Raw genomic sequence first — 21,218 nt, 5'->3', positions numbered from 1 at the left:
AACTAATTTCACAGGAGCCATATTTAGCTCTAAGCAGACCCAGGGTTACATAAAGTGGCTCTCCCCTTCTCTGCTGTGGGATGGGTACTGCTGACAATGGCCGTTCCACCCAGTTGTGAAAGTGGGACTTCTCTATGCACCCCATCCTTGTGGCTATTTTCTAAACAAACAGAAATGGGTGGGAGATGGATAATTCCCCCACCCCAGAATTTGGCTGCGGTGACATCATCCCTGACATACTACAGCATATGGGGGTGCATTAAGTGACCAGAAAGGAGGTAGAGAGGTCATTGGAGACATGGGAACAGCCTGGCTGCATTCCCACAGCAAACCACCAATCACATTTTTGACTAGCATGTTATACAAGCCCACCCAGTTTGTACAGAGGTGGCCTTTATTATGTCTGTTTTGCTTGAATAAACAATTGGCCCATCTGGGCCGTGTGAGAAATCGTTCATTTCTGCACCTCATTAGGTGGGTTTTGCTGGAAGAGAGCTATAGGAAGCCTCCATCCATCCTCTGAGCCGGGTTGCGGCTTCCCCCACTCATTGGGCCCACAAACAGGCTGCAATTTGCTCAGGTTCCCGGGGAGAATCTATTTTGGACACTCAGCAACCAGCCCATTTGCAGATGCTTGCAATGCCCCTCAGTCAGCTGATCGTAATTTATGGTGGTTTTGCCAAAACCAGATTCCAGCAAACCAGATCTCATAAGGAACAATGGGTTTCTTAACAACAGTGGCATTTGCTTAAGGATCGCAATGTTCCCTTTATGGCCACTGTAAAAGAAGTCACAAAATTGGGTCCAGTGACATGGTGATTGTTTTATGACAGTCATGACTTACGACTGATCATAATTGCAGGGCTCAGTCATGACTGTAATTTGAGGACTAGTCCCCAATGGTAGGCCCTTCCTTCAGATCTCTTCCCACTAGCCCAGCAACTGAAAGTTCCTGGGGCAGGGACCTGATTCTCCTTGAGAGGGGGTCTTTCTGGGGCAGGGGAGACAGCGTTTCCTGGAAGCCCAAGCTCCTGGCTGCAAAGTGTTTAAAGTAGCGATGTCTCCTTCTTGGACCCAGGCGGGAGTGCATTCCCTGGTGTCAGGGCTTCACCCGGAGAAACCTTCCATCAGGTTCTCCCTTTCAAACCTACATAACTGCACAACCTGAGAGCTTCCACTGGTCAGATTTGCTAATGGATCCATGAAGAAATGCACGGACTGTGCCAGGCGCAGGAAACATAGAAAGCCTGGAAAAGGCGTCGCCCCTTTCAAGGATCAGAAGAACAAGATTAAATTCCCAGGGACAGATGTCAACTTCACTTTGCTCTAAAGCTCTTTACTTGGTGGGAAAATGTCTTTCTCCAATCTGGCACAAGGGATCGCACTCATTTTACAAGGATCAGTCCTCTCCTTTAACCCTTCTGGATCTACTCTAGTCTTCCCCGGACCGTTACCATTTCCATGGGCTTCCAGTACTGCTGATGGGAGTTGTAGTCCCACCACCCTGAGAAGGGTGACTGGAGCAGTCCAAATCTATATACTTTTTCCCTTCCAAAGCATGAAAAAAACCTATCAATCAGCTTATTAAGAATCGACTGTGATTTGATGACACATAATCAATCAATCAATCAATCCCTTTCAGAGACATGGCAGTTTGAGCCATGATCTCGGCAGAAATGCTTCAGGAATAATCCATCCTGGAGGCAGCCCCCACCCACACTTTCTTTTATGGAAATCTCTCCTGGGGGAGGGATGCGGGGGAGTGTTGAAAAGCAAAGATTGTGACTCTGAGGGGAGTCAGCTGTTATATTATGGCTATGCCTCCCACTCCACTGACTGACAGGCTGCCGTGGAGAGGGAATCCATAGGAATCCGGTCCGAGGAAATGCAGAAGAGGCCGATCTGTTGCTCTCATTCATTGGGACATTGGGCTAAAAAGCTGCTTGATGGTGCCCAGACTCTTTCTCTGCCTCTCTGCACAGTTGACCCGGGGCCTGTGGGGCAGAATGCAACAGCCTCTTCAGTGGGGATGGTGTGTGTGTGTGTGTGTGAGTGGCCTCCTTTCCCCCCTTGGGGAGGGAATAATGGGAAGAAGGAGTGAGACAGACAAAAGACAAGAGAGGCTGCATAATCTACTGATAAAGGGACTGATCTGGAAACCAGGAAACCAGTGAGTTCTAAGTCTGCCTTAGCCCTGAAGAAAGCCCAATGGGTGACTTTGGGTCAGTCCCTCTCTCTCAGCCCAACCCACCTCACAGGGTTGTTGTGGTAAGGAAAACAGGAGGAGAAAGGTCTGTTAGGTATGTTTGCCCCATTGAGTTACTTATAAAGTAATAAAACAGAATAAAAACCTAATAAATAAATAAAATAAGACACTCCCATTTCACCCCTTAACCCAGTGGTTCTCAACCTTCCCAATGCCGCGACCCTTTAATACAGTTCCTCATGTTGTGGTGACCCCCAACCATAAAATTGGTGTCTCGGTTCCTAAGACCATCGAAAATATGTGTTTTCCGATGGTCTTAGGCGACCCCTGTAAAATGGTCATTCGACCCCCAAAGGGTTCCCGACCCACAGGTTGAGAACCACTGCCTTAACCCAATACTTAACATCTTTCAGAAATGTCCATAAATACACCTCTGGCCATATTATCTCAAAAGCCTACCGTAATTATTATGGCTATTTATAGAGAGCCTCTCCTGAGGAATACTCAGCAATGCTTATCCCAAGGGCTAATTATTGTCCAAATACCATGGGAAAACCTTTTGCCCACAATCTCTGTATTTCAATATGACATTTTACCATATTTTCCAGTTCTTGTGTCATTTGGTATTGCCACATTTAAACTCTTTCTTTAAACTCTCTAAACTTTTCTCCAACTATTGTGTTGTCTGCATTTTGCATTCCAGATGTCAGTCTGTTTGAACTTGGAAATTCCAAATGATGATTTGGAAAACAAAATTGCCACGTTATTACTTTAAAGCTGCAAGAAAATTGCTCAGCCAGACTCAGGGAGGGAGGGTCCTTTGCTTGTTAAACATGGCCATATATTACAGCTTAATGCCATGAGTAGAGCTGTCCCTGCCTTACTGAAACCCCACCAAGAAGGACACCGATAAAGCCTGGCAAAAGAGCTCTCCTGCAGCAAACAAGGGCCCAGCCGAGGACGCAACAACAACAACAACAACGTGGGCCCATGGACCAGGATCAACTGATGGAGTCTTTGTGCCCAAGCCCCTCTGCCCTCCCCTGCTGGGTGATGCAGAGTGCTAGAGCCACAAGGCAGCACAAGGATTGCTTGCAAGGGGAGGGGGAATTGCATGCCAGCCATTTCAGACCATGGAATAAATCAGAAGAAGAAAAGTTGAGGCACTAATCTGGGACAGAGATGGAGCCAGCTGAGAAAGAAAGCGGGGAGGGTCGTACCAGGAAAATGGAAGATTCAGGAGAAAGAAGGAGACAAATGGCGTGTTCATGCCAGTTCTTTGCTTCTCCTGTCTGGCCCTGGCACTGGGCTGGAGGGGAAATTTACGGCTTGGAAGAGGCTCCACTTTTCAGACTCCCAGGTCCGCGCTTCCTTCCTTGACTCAGAATGTTTTACAACAGGCACTTTTAAGCTGGCCCAGGAGACATGAATAGGATGGCATCTGAATGGGCATGGATTCTGCTCCACCTCAGGGCTGGCATCTCCTGTCCCAGCCAAGTGTGGAAGCCCGTTTGTATCCAGGTCACCCGACAAGGACCCAGGTGGGCTGCAAGCTCTGCTTAGTGGCTGCTCTCGGATGGAGACATCTGGATGGTGTGGGCACTTCTGATTAAAGGATGGTCAAATTCGTACAATCTCTTTTACGGCTTCTTCTTTTTAGATTGAGAAAAATTATAGGGGCTCCTTGCTCTCTGATTGTTCTCATCTCAAATTCTTCTTCTCACCCTCTCAACTAGAAAAATGTAGCTCTCCTCCTTTGATCCTCTTTGATTCTTTCTTGCCTCTGTGCTATTTTACTTTAAACTGCCTTCCCCAAACTTCATTGTTCCCTTTTCTTAAAGTGGTGACTGTGACTAAACCATTCGGTTTAGAGGGGACTCCCCTCGCAGCACAAGTCAATTCGGGTGAGATGAAATGTAGCAAATTTCCAAAGAGAAACACTTGGCCAAGGACCCAAAAATGCTTCTTGGAAGAGGATGTTAACAGCTAAAACTTCTTCTCAGACTAAACCCTGGAGAGTGAGAGAAAAGCCATCAAAGAAGACCAGACGCTCCAGATGCTGGGAGTTACAAGCGCCTGGCAAAAGAGCATCCTGATCCTTATCGCATCGGTTCGGATGGATCTGTTAAAAAATGCTTCCCTTGCTGGAGGACTGTGCTAGTTATTTGATGCTCAAAATGTTCATTGATTATGTGCCATCAAATCACTGCTGACTTGTAGCATCCAAATACATGTAGAAGGTAGGTTTTCTCCAGGATGACCTGTCCCCAAGCAGATCCTTCAGACCTTCCAATGGTGTCCCCATTGCCACTTTCATTGAGTCCATCTGCCTTCCTGCTGGTCATCACTTCTTATCTCTCCTTCCACTTTTCCCAGCCTTCCTTAGAGAGCTGAGTCTTCACACAATCTGTCCCAAGTAGGAGCATCCCAAGGCTACAGCAGGCTAAAAACTTTTGCCCCAGATAATGCTTTAGAGGTAAATAAAAATGTGCCTGTCTGGTAACAAAAGACTCTGAAAGAAAGTTTCATATACTTTTTAAAAACTCCAAATATATCCAATAAACTGTTGAGTAAATGGTTTGACCAAAGCAGAGAAAGTTGAGTTCTGAATACCAAGCAATCACTGGCAGGATAGGCTCATCCGTGGAATTCAACTCCTGGCCACTTAGACAATGGACAGCAAACAGAGAAATAAATCTCTTTAGGCAGAAAGCTGGCGAGAGTCTTAGCCCACGGCCCTTTCAGTAGGAGGAGCTGATCAGTCCTGTACAAGCCATAGAGCCCATGGGTGGGGGTGTCATTGCCGATACTGGGGGCCTGCAATGCTCTTGGTGGCATCTCCTGGCTTCCAAAGTGAAAGGAATCATAATTGGCTACAGGAAGCCAAATAGCTCATATAACATCTTTGCATAAACAAGATTGTTTTTTTTAAATTATCCCACCTTTATTATTGTTATAAATAACTCAAGGCAGCTGTGATACTGTCCCCCTCCCCCCTCTGGTTTCCCCCATAACAATCCCTCAGCATCCAGCCGGCTTTCCTGCCTTTTAGATTTCAGTGGTTTTTACATGAAAAAAAGTACACACAAACACACACACAAGTGTATACAATATTTTAAGCTTTTCAGACCACTGCAAGATGACACCAAAACTTTCACAGTCACTGCTTTTCTGATCTGTCAGTGACCCTGCCCTGGCTCAAATCTACCCACCAAATCAGAAAGGAAACAGAAGGGCTTGGCAAGAGGGCAACGATGGCACAGGCCCCACACTAGTCCGGCTTTTTTCCCTCCTCCTCCTCCTCCTCCTCCTCCTCCTCCTCCTCCCAGATGGCAGAATCAAGCAGGGCTTCAGAGCTGCCTGAGACTCCCATGGAGTGTGTGTGTGTGTGTGTGTGTGTTTTCTTCTGTTAAAGCATCTGGTCTTCCCAAATATGGGAGGGAGCATACTGCCTCCCTTTCGCCTCTCAGCCCCACTCCAGGAGCCTTCCAGGCAGTCGCTTACAAGACAAACCATTTTGTGTTACATTTTTGCTGATAAATAAATGAAGGGAGACTAGTATAGATCTATTTCAAGCTATTTAGCCCTCATCAGCTAGACTCATGATGGCGAACCTATGGCATGCGTGCCACAGGTGGTAAGCGGAGCCATTTTTTAGGGCACGGGAGGCGTTGCCTTGTCAGCTCCAGCACACTGGCCAGCTGACTTTTGAGTCTGTTTTTCGCCCTCCGGAGGCTTCAGGAACCTTCCGTTGGTTTCCCTGAAGGCTCCAAAGGGCGAAAAATGGCCCTATGGCCAAACCAGAAGTCTCTGTTCCGAACCTCCGGGTTGCCCATAGGGCCATTTTTCAACCTCCGGGGGTGCGGGAGGGCTTTTTTGGCCCTCTCCAGGCTACTAGAAAGCCTCTGGTGCCTGGGGAGGGTGAAAAAAGTGTGCCAAAAGTGGGGGGGTTACATGGGGGGGTGCATGTATGCACACTGGGTTTGCGCGCATAGCATTATGGGTGTGGGCACGCCCTCGCACACACCTCTGCACTCCCCCCTGCTTTTGGCACGCGATTCAAAAAAGGCTAGACATCACCATACCCTTGCTGGGATTCAAATTTGGTCTGTTTTTACATATTAGGCAGTTGTATTAACCTCTAAGCCACAAGTTCTCCTCCCTTTATCAGCTAAGCCAGGGGAGAGATTAAGTGTTTTTTCTTCTGTCATATATAATATGGAACAGGGGAACTTAGTTAGGGCTGAGAATGAGATGGGTAGGTAGGTTAAGGTGATAGGTATTTGGAGACTAAGAAGGCAGCATTTTTGCTCAGACAGCTTCCTCTTCCACACAGATTGTCCCCCTTCAAAGTTCCCTTCCACAATAACGTGTTGCACCAACAACTCTAATCTTAATAAAGTCAGTCCTTGTATGATTCATCCTAGAAATAAGATGAAGAGATCTTTTCCCCAGTTTGTTCATTTTCCCAAATTATTTTAAGTCAATTTCACTTTTTAATCCAATTTCCAACCTTCTTTATGCCAGGACTGCCCCCTCCCAACTCCGGAAGTCGCAAGAGCCTTTTGCAGCTTCTGAAATTTGAATGCAACCAACCAAATTATGGTGGATTTGCAGCCTTTTAACAAACAAGCAGTAAAACAAAACAACCCTCAAATATTTAAGAGAAGGAAAAAAGAAATGAAAATACCCCAGGGCTCCCCTCCAGTGACATCATCACCTGTGCACCCTTTGTGATTGGCGGAGGCCAAAATAGTCCTTGCTCAACAAAGCACCTCAAAATCATATCTCAACGTATAAAAACAATTTAATAGCAGCAATATATTCAATAAAGTTTTGATAAAATTCCCAAACAGCAGAGAAATAAGATTTTAATACAGAACTATAAAAAATCATTTAGATTGACAATGAAAACAAAGGAAACCTCTTCTAAAAGGGAATATTTTATGCTCTGAGAGCTACTGAAAAAGGACCATGTTTTCCAGTGGAAGAGAGGGAGTGGTCACGTGTTGGTATTCTCAAAGCCTGGTTGGTCCAAAGACTGAGAGTAAACTTCTTAAATACTCCTGCATTCCATTCCTGCCCAGTTTCCTCTCAGTCTCTTGGTCCAAGCACTGCTTTGAGTTTTGTCAGTAGGTAGGAAAGTTTTTCCCTTGATTTCAATCTGTTTGAATTCGGTTAAATTGGATACTTTAAAAATTACTCTAAATTCCAAATTACAGCTGCGGCCCAAGGGACAGTTCACTGCCTTGGGTGGTTGTGGGGGTGGGCTGTGGGGCGCTAGATCTCTCCTCCGCGGGCCGGAGCCTTAGCCCTATCCCTGGGGTTGCAGGGGTGCCGGGCTCCATCGCAGCCGCGATAAGGCCGATTTTAAAGTCCTCAGTGACAACAGAGGACGCAGTTTAGCGCCGCAGAGCACTCACCGCGTGGGAGAAGCTCCGGAGTTGTGTTTGGGCGGCTGTCGCACGCTGAGCCTATCTAGCTCAGTGCCACAAAGAGCCTGGGGGGAAGTGCGAGCCGGTGTGCCACAGGGCCCCCAGTGCGTCACCGCTCGTCGTCAGAGAGTCGGGCGAGGCCTTACAGTCCATGTGGCTTTCCCCTTTGGTGTTGGGCCGCTTTGAGGACTCCGGTGGCCATTTTGGAAGGCGGCCACGTGCGGGAGGCCTATTATGTGAGCGCGGCCCCCCAAGGCCCAGGCTGGGAGTATCGGCCTAGTCCTCATCTAGGCTGCAGAGGCCCAGGCTTCGGTGGGGTCTACAGAGGCCTAATCTCTTCCTCCTCGTTCTCCAGGACACGTGAGTGGGGCTATGGAGGAGGGTTCAGAAATTCCCCAGGGCCAAGCAGAGGGCCCGGTGAGGGGAGAAGAGGGCCTGGGGCAGGGGGTTCACCCCAGGGACCCCTCCAGCAAGACCAGTGGCTGCTCAGCACCCTTCTAGAACCTCCACAAGGGAGGAGGCCAGGAGGTATAAGGCCCTGGAAAGGACCTTCACCAGGGCCGAAAGGCAGGCCAGGGCTAGAGGGCCTGTTTCTACCAGCAGGTCTAGGTCCCTTATCAGACCTCCTTCAGAGCAGTCTTCACCACAGGGGTTCAGCCCTTCTTCTCCTTCAGCTTCCCCGTCCAGGTCCCGCAGCTGCTCCAGACGGAGGGGGTCTCCCTCCCCCTCTCCCCCAGTCTCTCCAGGTCTGGCTAGGGGGAGTCAGACGGATCCCTTGGAGGGGACATCCAGGGGGTACTATGCCTCATGTAGGTTGGCTCCTCAGGTTCCTGGCTCGCCTTGTAGGGTCATGGAGGACATGGATCACCTACCTGAAGGTATCAAGAGGCTTATTTCTGCAGCCATTTCACGGGGCATTGCCAGCAGGACAGGAGTTTCCATTCATCTAGGTATCAAGGGGGTACGGGCCGTTACCAATATAGGACGTCCTCCCCGTCCATGGTTAGCGAAACTTCGGCCATGGGGGAGGAGAATCTCCAGGATATGGGATTTTCGGAGGACAAAGAAGCGCCCCCCCTCCAGACCCACCTTATTCCTCAGGCCTTTTTCCTCCGGCCATGTTCAAAGTTCTCCTGAACAAGGCGAGGAAGACCACCAAGGTGGGGACAGAGGATCCCACGGTACCTCCACCTAGGGACCCAGACACGGCCATGTTTTCCAACACAGCCACGAACAAGGAGGAGATTCCAGCCCCTCCCCTATTCATGGAGGTCTTGACCAACCAGTGGGCCCGCCCCTCTAATTTTTCAAACCTGGGGCGTAACAACCGTCGTTTCTACAATGTTAAGCAGACCTTTGCCCAGGACATCCAATTGCCCTCTATTGACACCCCGGTTGCTACTCTGGTCTTCTCTTCCCCGGTGGTATCTGGGGACGCGGCAGATAAGTTGAAACCTGAGGATAAGCGCGCAGAGCTTACTTTACGGAAAAAATTCAATGCCACTGCCTGAGCCATAAAGTCCGCAGCTGCGGCATCATATTTCAACCGAGCTACGGTCATGTGGCTTCGCCAACTCCAGGATCGTATCCCAATCCAGGATGACCGGTTACACCAGGACCTGACTAAGATTATCGCTGCATCCCCATTTTCCGCTGATGCGACTCTGGACACGGTTAAGTTTGCGTCCAGTGCCTTAGCCACATCTGTTACTTCCCGCCTCCTCCTATGGCTGCGTAACTGGCAGATGGATAACAAGGCCAAGTGGAACTTGGCGGCTGCTCCATTCAAGGGCCCCAACCTTTTGGGGGAGGTGCTTGACCCCATTCTAGTCGAGAATAAAGATAAAAAGAAGGTGCTTCCTACTAACGCCAAGAAACCCGAGTCTCGGGCCCATCCTTACCGTAGGCAATCTTATAAAGCTCCTGAGTCTGATAACCAGCAACATTTCTCTTCTTTCAGGTCCGACAGGCAGTTTTCTCGGCCGGCCTATCAGGACCGGAATAGGTTCCATCATCAGTTCCGGTGGCCCTTTTGAGGGGGTGGCGGTCGGCCATACCGCAGAGGGAAGTGACTCGAACCCGAGTCGTCCCATAGGAGGCCGCCTATCCCTCTATGCAGATCAATGGGACGACATCACGTCAGACACTTGGGTCAGGTCCACAGTTCGTCAGGGTCTCAGGTTAGAGTTTCTCTCCATACCCCCAAATATTTTCAGGTCGTTCCCTCTGTTTCGGAGCATGGAGCGCTGCCGCCTGATGGATCAGGCGATCAAACACCTCCTCGACATTCAGGCGGTGGAGATAGTTCCCCGGGTGGAACGGGGCCTGGGCCACTACTCCAACCTGCTTGTGGTCCCGAAAAGTTCAGGGGGCTGGAGAGCGATTCTGGACCTCAAGCTCTTGAACCACTTCCTGGTGTACAGGCAATTCAACATGTCATCCCTAAAATCCATCCTTCAAGGCATTCGGAAGGGGGACTTCTTGGCTTTGGTAGACCTGACAGAGGCCTATCTTCATATTCCAATTTTCCTGGCTCATCGCAGGTACCTGAGGTTCTCGTACGGGGACCGCCATTATCAGTACAGGGCTCTTCCCTTCAGGCTGGCTTCAGCCCCCCGTGCGTTCACGAAAGTGCTGGCAGCACTGGCGGCCCATCTCCGCTCCATCCCAGTGAGACTCCAGTGCTACCTGGACGATGTGTTAGTTCAGGCAGGATCCCTTCCTCAGGCAGTCACGGACCTTCAGCTTACCATTCAGAGTCTCCAGGCCCTGGGGTTCTCAGTAAACTTACCCAAGAGCCAGCTTTCTCCCACCACACGCATTCTTCACCTGGGGACAGTCATAGACTCCGTGGCAGGGGTGGTCCGTCTGTCCTGGGACCAGCGGGCCAGCCTTCAACAGCTGGTAGGAAAAGTCCACAGAGATCGGTTCATTTCTGTCCTCACGTTGTCACAGTTATTGGGGAAGATGGTGTCTTGCATAGGGATTGTCCCGTGGGCCAGGCTCTACCTCCGGCCTCTTCAGTGGGAGCTCATTCCGTTCCAGAGGGGACGGATGAGCAACTCACTCCGAACCCTACGCCTCCTGGCGGGGGTCCGGACTTCCCTCAAGTGGTGGACCTCACCGGCCATTCAGCAGGGCTGCTCCTTCTGGGAGCCGGCCAGGGTGACCGTCACCACGGATGTGAGCTTGTTCGGTTGGGGGCCCCTGGTGGGCTCTCGCTTGGCGCAGGGCAGATGGATGACTTCGGATCTCTGGCACAATATAAATTGGCTGGAGCTGAAGGCTGCCTGCCTCACTCTACAGCACTTCCGGACCTCAGTGGAGGACCAGCATGTGTTTCTCCTGACAGACAATGTGGCCACTAAGGCCCACATCAATCGTCAGGGGGGGACTCACTCTTGAGCCCTCTGGCTAGAGGCTCTGAGGCTGGGCGCCTGGGTGGAGAGGCACCTGTTGTCCTTGGTGTCGGAACACATCTCCAGCCTCTCCAACCACCAGGCGGACTGGTTGAGTCGGGCGACCCTGGACAATGGCGAATGGCAACTGCATCCAATCATTTTCCGGAGGATCTGTCAGAGGTTTGGCACCCCCCTGGTAGACCTTTTCGCTTCTCCGGCAAATGCACAACTGCCCCGATTCTTCACATGCTTTCAGTCACAGACGGCGGAGGACACAGATGCCCTCAGGAGCGAGTGGCCGGCGGGCCTGCTCTACGCCTTTCCTCCCATTCCCCTCATCCCGGGGACACTCAGGAAGGTGGTAGTGGAGAAGGCACTAGTCATAATAGTGGCCCCTTTTTGGCCCAGGAGGCCTTGGTTCACGGATCTTGTTCAGCTGTCAGTACCCCCCCATGGAGAATTCTGTGGGAGGAAGGGTCTTGCGCCAGGGGGTCTTGGTTCACCCGGAGCCCCAGTGGCTCCATCTCACTGCCTGGCTCTTGAACGGAGACTACTGAGGGCGGCCAACCTGTCCACTGGAGTCATCCATACCACCGAGGCTTCCAGGCGGCTGTCGACGACCCGGGTTTACAACTCGACCTGGGCTGCGTTTGTGAGGTGGTGTGCCCCCCGTCAGGTTTCCACAGCTAGGGCTACTATTCCCAACGTCTTGGACTTTTTGCAGAAAGGACTAGACGATGGAATTTCACACAACACCTTGAGTCGTCAGTTGGCGGCTCTGTCTTTGGTACTGGGGGGCGTAGGCTCTTCCTCCCTTTCTCAAGTTTCCCTGATCAAGTGTTTTCTTAAGGGGGCAGCTAATCTCCGGCCTCCCCCTATCCATAGGTTTCCTACATGGGATCTGCTCCTGGTCCTCAGGGCTTTGACGGGGGCCCTGTTCGAACCTCTCCGGTCAGTTCATCTGAGATTCTTGTCCCTTAAGGTGGTCTTTCTAGTGGCAATTACCTCAGCCCGGCGTATCTCAGAGCTGGGCGCTCTGTCATCCAAGGAGGATCTTTGCCATTTTCATCAGGATAGGGTGGTTCTTCGACTCGACCCTACTTTTCTCCCAAACGTGAACACTCCCTTTCATAGGGTGCAGGAGGTCGTCTTGCCCACTTTTTGTCCTGGGCCGTCTAATGATAGGGAGAGGCTCTGGCACCGTTTGGATGTTCGTTGGGCTTTGCGCATCTATCTCCGACGGACTGCGGAGGTCCGTAGGTCGGAGGCCTTGTTTATCTCCTTCCAACCTAGGACCTTGGGGGCTAGGGTGTCCTCAGCTACCATTGGCCGTTGGCTATGGCAGGCCATCGGGGAGGCCTATGGGGCGGCGGGATGTCCCGTCCCGTCGGGAATAACAGCCCACTCTACTAGGAGTGCCGCGACCACAGCGGCATGGGCCACTAGGGCTCCTTTTGAAGACATTTGCTGGGCCGCCACTTGGGCGTCTCCGACCCCGTTCATCCGACATTATAGTCTGGATTCGTTCGCTTTGGCGGATGCTTCCTTTGGTCGGAGGGTCCTACAGAGGGTGGTGGCAGATACTCCCCTTGGGCCATAGCTTGTGGTTGTGTGTTGTTTCACCCCCTTGGGACTGAGCTTTGGTATGTCCCACACGTGACCACTCCCTCTCTTCCACTGGAAAAAGAACGTTGGTCTTACCTGAACGTGTCTTTTCTGGGGAAGAGGGGGAGTGGTCACGACCCACCCTGGGTTATAGGGACCAAGGGGAGGCCGGGTGGTTCCTGGGGTTTGTGTTGTTGTTGTTTTGTTCCAGTTCTGGTGTTCGCCTTCGAGGAAACTGGGCAGGAAAGGAAGGCAGGAGTATTTAAGAAGTTTACTCTCAGTCTTTGGACCAATCAGGCTTTGAGAATACCCACATGTGACCACTCCCTCTCTTCCCCAGAAAAGACACGTTCAGGTAAGACCAACGTTCTTTTTATAGCAGGTGATTCGAAGGGATGGGGAAGAAAATGAAACGTCCTTTGACAGGAGTCCAGGTTCAGGGAGCAGCCACTGAGAAGCCTCCATTCCTGGTCTTGGAGACCAGTTTTTTTGGGAGGGGCCGACACACAGAGCAGCTTCTGGGCAACAAACACTGGTCAGATTCACATGGTACAGGGTGGGCTTTCCAAATCTGATGCCCTGCTCTAAAGACCCTCCTCCTCTTTGGAACTCAGCCCTAAAATCAGCCGAGAGCAAGGGCAGCCTCCCCAGAAAGCAATCACTTCCCCCCTCTCTGTGGATGGCCGTAGCGTTGAGGTTGCACCTTCGTGGAATTTTTCCAAGGGTGCATTTGAGAATATGTTAGAGTTAGATAGAAGGATGGGATGCAGGTGGGATGGGACTAACCTGCCATCTCCAGGAACCATGTTTATTTCATATTTACTATGAAACATGCCTCATGCAAACACTATAAAGCACAGAAGGTACAAAGTATTGCTTCAACAGTTGATCGACTTCATGAACTCACACATGTAGCTTTATTGACAGCAGTTAGGAATCAATAAAGCTACATGTGTGAGTTTGTTGCAAGCTTTCAAAGTACTTTTTCAGCTTCCCTATCAAGCCTCCAGTCCAGTCCTGGGATTCTCTTAAGATGCACCATTCAAAAACTATCCAAGCCCAACCATGCTTCGCATCTGAATACACAGATCTTCTCTTCATCAATCAAACTCTGGGGACCAAAGATTGGTCTATGCCCAAAATGTGGAGCTGGACTTCAAAAAGAAAACATTTCATAACTTACCTTTTATGGGGGGGGGGGGGGGAATCAGACTCCTGATCTTGGCTTATCTTAATTTTAGTTGGCTTGCTGGGCTTTTTCATTTACTTCTACTTTACTTTTCACGATTGGGTGTTGGAACTTCATGCAACAAAACTGGTAGTTTACGAAACCTTCTCAAGGTCATAGCAACTACATTTCATTCATGAATTAAGCTGCTGTCTATCAATCAATCAAAACTCAATCAATTAATTCCTCAAGGGAGTTTATATTCACAATGGTCATTGGATGTAGAGGCAGCATAGATTTGTCCTAGAAAAGATTACAGAGCCTGGATATGCAAGGGTATTAAACCAACCAAAACGATGGCTGTGATTACACTTTGTACCTGCATCCCTTCCAAAGCACTATAAGAAATGGCAGAGCTCCATTTGTGCAGTCATGGCCACCCTCTGAGCTTTTTCGCATGCACACACGCACACACGCACACACACACACACACACACACACACACACACACTGCCCCAGCAGCCACCTTGCAAAACTGGAAAGAAAACAATTCCTGAGCAGCAGTAAAGGAATGAAGGAAATGATCCATCAAGGAAATCTGCACATATGTAAAATCCAAAGTTCTGACACCAAGAAATGCCTTCCCTTATTTTTAGATAAGACAAGCAGGTTGTTGCATCCATCTTATAAGAAGAAAGAAAACCAGTACATCATTGAACATCAGTACATCATACAAATGACCCAAATCATAAACTGTACATCTTTTGCATCACATGATGTGTCTAACACATTGTTTCTATCTCACTTGGGACAATGTCATGACCCAACTGACATCTCGGCTTCCAGAAATTGCCAATGGAGAGAGAGAGAGACGCATATGCAGTTCCTCACTTGAAGGATTCTTTAAGTATCCAAAGCCCACCATATTGGGTGGCAAAATGACATTTTTTGTGATAGGCAGAGCAATCTTATTGTGAGTACCACCAAAGGTAATTAAACCAATCCACCACCCCCGGGGAGGACATCTAGGGCATATCTGTGTATCTCTCAGGCCCTTGGTTGAAAGTTGTTTTCTCCCCCCGCTCATGCTTTCCCTTCTTGGACATCCTTAAGACTTCACTGACATTCAAACAACCTTCCAGAAAAGGCACCCAGTTTCTGAACTTCTGTTCTGAGGATTTGTGGGACTCACTGCAGGAAGGGTGATGCAGCCAAATTTGAAGGACTGGAGGAACCATCCAGAAGAACCCTATTGCCTGTAGATCTCTCATCTTCTGAAATCACCTGCTTACATTTGGGGAGAGAACAATTTTTCTTACCTGCTACTCTGACCACAGCTCTCTCTGCTGGATCCAGAACAGAGTCTTGACTCTTCCGCTTCTTCTGCTCATGAAGAGGCAAGTTCCAGGGCAAAGTATCCCCTGGTGGGCAAGGAGAGAGACTGCCAGACCGCTCACTGCGGTAGGACCGCTCGCTCTTGCAGGAAGGCTCACTCCGGTAGGACCTCTCGCTGAGGGTCTCTTCGTCAGAGGAAGACATGGCCTCAGGAAGACCCCGGCAGACCCAGAGATGCTACTGAACCTTGGAAACCACCAACCTATGAAGAGAAAGAATAGTCAGAAGGCTGAAAGGAGAAAGACAAATACTGTTTGCCACCCAAGCAACTGCTACATCCTTTGCAATGCTGCGGGGGGGGGGGGGGAGGCTATCTAAAGCAACCATTTGTGTATCTGTTTACATGATTTATATAGGTGCGAATCTCACGAAAATGGCTCTAGTCAATGGACAGAAGATTAAGAACCACAAGACAACACAATGCAATTTAGTAAAATAAATAACTAAATAAAATTCACAAAGAGCCAAGGTCCAAGAACATGCCATCTTCACACTCTATGATAAAACAATCAACCAACCAACCAATCAATAGACAACAAGGCTTGCTTAGTATTCTGGCCCAAATGAAGGGCCCTCCTGAAGGGATGGGAAAGGTCTTCCACTGGACAAGGAGCTGGGCAGAAAAGACCACAACTCCTGGATGTCAGGCATGGGAGAATCAGGATCACACATGCTCCAGCTCAGAAAATTTATTGCTCAAGCAAAATACACAAGGATGTGGTCATCTAACGGCCAGGACTAAATTGGTGCTAGGTAAGAGTTCAAGGGGGGGGGGCTGGATTTGGGTTATTGGTGAACAGTACGGATTCCAGGTTGAGCCATCTTTTAATTCTGCCGGTTCTTCTCCTATCTTGGGTCCCATCAGATGAATAGAAGGGACCCAGAGCAAACCCACCTTGGCCATTGGGGCAGATGTCTGCATCTGAACTGGCCTGCAAATTGTTGTGATGTACTTTTGCTATTGTGGCACACTCCTCACTTGACCCACCCAAGGCAGTCCAAGACCCAAAGGAAATGCCTGTCTCTAATGCCTGTCACCTTCTAACTCCAGAAGAGCCGCCCTCTTTTCCAGACAGCGCCTTGCAAAGGAGGGAATGCCAAGGATCGACCTTCACAGCAGAGGTGAACCATGAAGATGACCTCCAGAATTCTGGCTGGATTCATTTCACAGCCCTCATTAGGTTAATTAAACTGCTACTATCAGGATTCTCATTGCTCTTAGTTGGTGTTGATTTTGCTTGGTGTGTATACGTGTAGTTTAACCTGCCTTCTGGACCCAGGCCATTTGGCTGTTTCAAGTTTGTGTAAAGCCCACAAATCTAGCAAGCTAAGTGTGTTGCTTGAACATAGCCTCTCTGTGCAAAAGCAAAAGGCCTTAAGGCTCTTAAAGACACAGCTCCAATCATTGAGCTAATTAATGACCTTGTGCACTTAGCATCTTTCACACTCAGGCTGCCTCAACCCATTATCCGGGGATGGTGGGGAATGGAGCAAAGTTACTCCAACTATAAAAGGTTCAAAGGGAATCTTGTCTAGGCAGGAAGTGGGGCTCAATTCAAGGGTAAATTTTCCCCTCTCTTGTATAACTTGAATTCGCGATTGCTGAATGATGGAGTTCAGTTTAATTCAGAAAATGCAGGATTCTCTCCCTCACTCCCTCCCTCCCTCCCTCCCTCCCTCTCTCTCTCTCTCTCTCTGGTTCAGAGATGGTGCTGGTGAAAAGACCCATGCTGTTGGATCAAGCCCAGTCCTGGTGGCCACAGCCATCCGATTCTCTTCAGCAGCAATTGAAAATGGTTTGCCACAGATGTCTCCTATTTTTTTTTCAATTGTCTATCTAGGTTTTCTGGTGATTCTTCAACCCTGCTTAATTTCCAAGGAGGATGGCTTAGAGTTGCCACTTGCCCAGAATCTCAATACAACTAATAGATTTAATGCATCTTCCATGCGCTCGTGATATGGAATCCAAAGAACAAGGGGGAGGGATGATAAATGACCTGTTATTCGGTGAGCCTACGGGAGGGAGGGGCAACTTACAGAGTGGAAATGCTTTCTGGAGTCTGAGACAGATGCCAGACAGGTGATGTTCACGATGTAGTAAAATACATTAAATAAGGCAGAAAAGTGATTCTTCCTTAAGAGTCAGAGGCTGTATTAAAAATAGTCTTCTGCAAAGCGGGCTGATTTTCACCCTGCAAGCTCACTAAAGGATGTATGGGATGCCCTGCAAAGCCAGTGACTGGAATCTCTCCACCCTATGAGGTCCTTTCGTTCACTTTCCTTCCCGACCATCCAAGACCTCGTTTTGCCCATGGAACCCCGAGTGGGCCAGGAAGCCACAGCTTTCGTTTTAGGAGCCGCATCCCAGACTCACATTGGGGTGTAGCAGTGTGTGCAGGAAGACCACTCATCCAAAAGGACCCCCCCCACTGAGCCACTCTTGAAGGGTCGTTGCAGATCCAGGGGCTGCTTTGCCCCAAGTGCTAAATGTGACTGAATATTTAATCATTGCTATTTATTTTGATTTAGCCTGTATGGGAACCCAGCCCCCAATTCAAAAAATAATTAATTCAGGAACCAAGTCCAGGCTCAGAGTCACTTGTTGGGATGGCCAGCCATATAAATTGGATAAATAAATGAATATGTTGGGCAAATGAGCCACAGAGAGTTGCTGATTTGGTTTTACCTTCTTTCTGCAGCCTCTAGAAGGAGATCCAGAAATCAGGCATGGCCCCAGTGGCACCGATTCATTAGGACTCACTTCCCCCCCCCCCTTCACAAAAAATGAGCAGGGAATATGACATCATCAGGAGGAGAATTCTTGCTCTGAAATAGGCTTTTAGAGGCTTCCCAAATTAGTGTCAGCTCTGCCTCCTTTCTGGACGGTCTCCAGCAAGGGTACAGCTTTGTTCTAAGGCAAATCGGGGCAAGGGGGCGGGGGAGGAGAGCTGGGTGAGGAGGGATTCTCACATCCTTAGAATAAGGCAAGGCATGCCTCTCTGTCCCACTTGCCTCGGGGGGGGGGGGGTGCAACTAAAGGCGATACACCAGCCCCAACAACACACCTGCCTCCACAGACTAAGATGCAGGAAGGGTTTCACAGCTCCCAGAGTTTCACAGATCAGGTGCGATGGGCTCCCGGCACACATACACACACAAAGAAGCTGCTGCTGGATTTCTTGACTGGATCCCTCGTGCCAGAGAGTCTGGGCAGAGGGGTACTCTGCACATTCTCTGTTGTTTTCTCATCAGCCTTCCACAAGTAGAAACGTGTGACCCAGAAGCAAATCCCAGAACAAAGACCCAGAAAGCCCAAATTAAGCCCTGTATGATTCTTACAGATCTGGGCAGCTTAGCCGTTTTGGAAAACAAAGCCAGCCCTGTCCAGATTGGTGCTAAAGATACTTAGCATTTTTTTTTCTCCCAGGTGCCCCCTCCTTCCAATGCAACCCTTCCATTCTCTCCTAAATCCCTCGCAAGGCGGTTTTTCTTTGCAGGAAGATGGAGCTCCTTTCTGTGCCACCATTATGCCGAGGACAGCTTGGCTTTATTTATTACACCTCTGCCCACAGCCTGAGCGGCGGGGGGGGGGGGGGATCCTGACTATGAACGCTTTTTATTATCCAAGATGCTCAGTGAGAAAAGGATGGAAAGGGGGGGAGGGAGGGGGGAGGGAGGCGCATCCCTCATTTTGGGCAGGAGAATCACTTTGATTCTATTCCCGGAGAGCAGTTCAGCTTGGCCTCAAGCAAACACATCTGCCTCTTTGATCCCCCTCCCCCCTTAATTAACCAAGTGTTGAACGGTGTCCCCCCCCCCCAGCCCCGTCCCCCAACCGCTGGAGCCAAATTGGGGGGCTCTTCCTTTCTATAACCCATTTGTTCGGAAACATACAAAAGATCACGAATGGTGGATGTTCTCAATCCCCTGCAATCAGATGAATCACATTGAAACCCACCCAGGATCTCATCCTGCAGGACCAGCAGGAACAAAACAGCATGGAAATGTGATGGGGGAACCAGAAGAGCCACAACGCTAAAGCGGCTCCCTCCGGAAGGGGCCTCGAGGGGATGGAGCGCTTGGACCTTCGGAGGACGGAGCTCGGCCCGAGGATGGGCACCTTTCAAAGGCAGGAATGAAGAACAAGAGGGAGACGCTGCGTGAGGAAACAAGTCCTTTAATGCGGGGAACGGGGGAGAACAAAGAGCCTCGCGCATTTCCAAGCTTTCAACCCCCCCCCCAAATAAAGGGGGGGGGGCGAGGCCGATACCCGAGAAGCCCTTTTCGCGTCTAATTCTCCCGCAGCCCCGTCTAAGACCACCAGCAGCGGAGGAGGCGCTCGGAGCACAAGGGCTCCCCCCCCCGCCGTCTTTCCCAAAGAGCTCCCGATTCCCCGGGAACACACCCACTCCAGAAGCCCCCCGAAGGCGGCACTGCTCGCGGCTGCACCCCGGGCGCTCCACCGCGGCCACCGAGCCTTCCCGGGCGGAGAAGCGGCGCGCAGGGGCTCCCCGGAAACCTCCGACCGCCCCGCCAGTCCGTCCCATCCGGGGCTGCAGCGGGAGCGGCAGGTGCCGAAGGGCCGGGCTTCCTCGCCGCCGCGGGAGGGAGACCCGGCCGGCTACTCCCGCGGAGTCTCCCCTCGCCCGCGCCGCACGCTCCCAGGGCGCGCCAAGCCCCCGCCGCCCCGGCTCGGCTCGGCTGCCGCGATGGGTGGAGGGGCCGCCGCCCAGCTTACCGAGGCTGCCCTGGACGCCGCTCCGCGCTCTCCCGACGGCCGAGCGAGACCCGGCAGCCCAGCCCGCCAGCCAGTCAGCCGGCCGCCTCCCTCCTCCGGCCGCTGCCGCACAAGCGCCGCCCCCGCCGCTGCCTCGGGCCCGCCCCGCGACGCCTCCGCCGAGCCCAGCGAGACCCCCGAGGGAACCGGCGCACCAGGCACGGCAGCCGCGACCCCGCGCTCCCCCCGCCCGAACCGCCCCCCCGCCCGGGACGCCCTGGCAGCGCTGCCGAGAGAAGCGCCCCCTCCCCCGCGCATGCGCCAGGCAGCCCCTCCGCCCGCCCGGGATGCTGGGGCTGGAGCGGCTGCCGGAGAGAGGGGGGAGAGGGAGGGGGGCCGACCGGCGATGCGCACCCGAGCCGGACAGGCAGGCAACTCCGGATGGTGCTGAGCCTCAAGTCCTGCGCTGCCTGCTCGGACCTTTGAGGGATGCTGGGAACTGTAGTTCCGTCTCTGGCAAGCCCCCCTCCTTTCTCATTCCAGAACCCCCCCCCCCATCCCAGCAATACCCGGCCTTCCAGCCACGATCTACCTTGGGAATTATCCCCGGAGCCCAAATGTATCCGTCTAAAGGGCCCCACATCCCTTGAGCCAGGAGGAGGAAAAGGAGGCCACCTCCACCAACATCTCCTGTTCTTCAGGAGACACCTGGATACCTGTCTGGAAGCTGATAGCCCCCCCCCCCCTCAGCAATTGACCTGGGGAATTGTTTCCACAGGAGGCAGAACTTTGTTGACCTTCTCTGGGCTCTAAATTAAAAGAGGCCAGGTCAGATTGGTCCCTGGATGGGAGACCACCAGGAAATACCAGGTTTGTCAGCCAAACCAGAAAAGAAAGATTCCCAGGAGAAAGTGACATCAGATCACTTCTTCCTTGTTGCCAAGCAAACTGCAGGAGTTGAGCCTGACTTCAAGTTGGGATCATAGAATCATAGAGTTGGAAGCGATTGGAGAGGTCACCAAGTCCAACCCCTTCACACTGCCAGATTCACTACTCCATCTCAGATAAATGTTTGAAAGCCCATTGCTTGAGAGCTCTTTCTATCAGAAATTCTTCTGTATGTTTCTGTATTCTTGAAGCTTCATCCGTGAGTTCTCGTCTTGCCCTCTAAGTCCAAACCCTCCACAGGGTAACTGCCCTTCGGGTATTCATACTTCTGCTTGACCAAGAAGTCGGGGTCCTTCTTTACAACTACATCCCCCTGTGGAGACACACATGTAACTTGTGATCT

At 50.9% G+C, this 21,218-nt stretch overlaps 1 protein-coding gene across 10 annotated transcripts in view; it reads right to left on the bottom strand.

The window, feature by feature from the left end:
* MACF1 (microtubule actin crosslinking factor 1) overlaps positions 1 to 15,369 on the bottom strand; it is a 325,486-nt gene extending 310,117 nt beyond the window's left edge. For all 10 annotated transcript variants that reach the window (XM_081962854.1, XM_081962865.1, XM_081962863.1 and 7 more), the window contains exon 1: positions 15,135 to 15,369. In XM_081962854.1, the coding sequence (XP_081818980.1) occupies positions 15,135 to 15,354 (220 nt within the window). In that variant the 5' untranslated portion in view covers positions 15,355 to 15,369. The remainder of the gene's footprint in view (positions 1 to 15,134) is intronic.
* Between the last annotated feature and the right edge of the window lie 5,849 nt (positions 15,370 to 21,218).

This window comes from Natrix helvetica, assembly GCF_964273705.1.
Source record: "Natrix helvetica genome assembly, chromosome: 9".
Classification (NCBI taxonomy): Eukaryota; Metazoa; Chordata; class Lepidosauria; order Squamata; family Natricidae; genus Natrix; species Natrix helvetica.
This window is presented reverse-complemented; position numbering and strand designations above follow the sequence as displayed.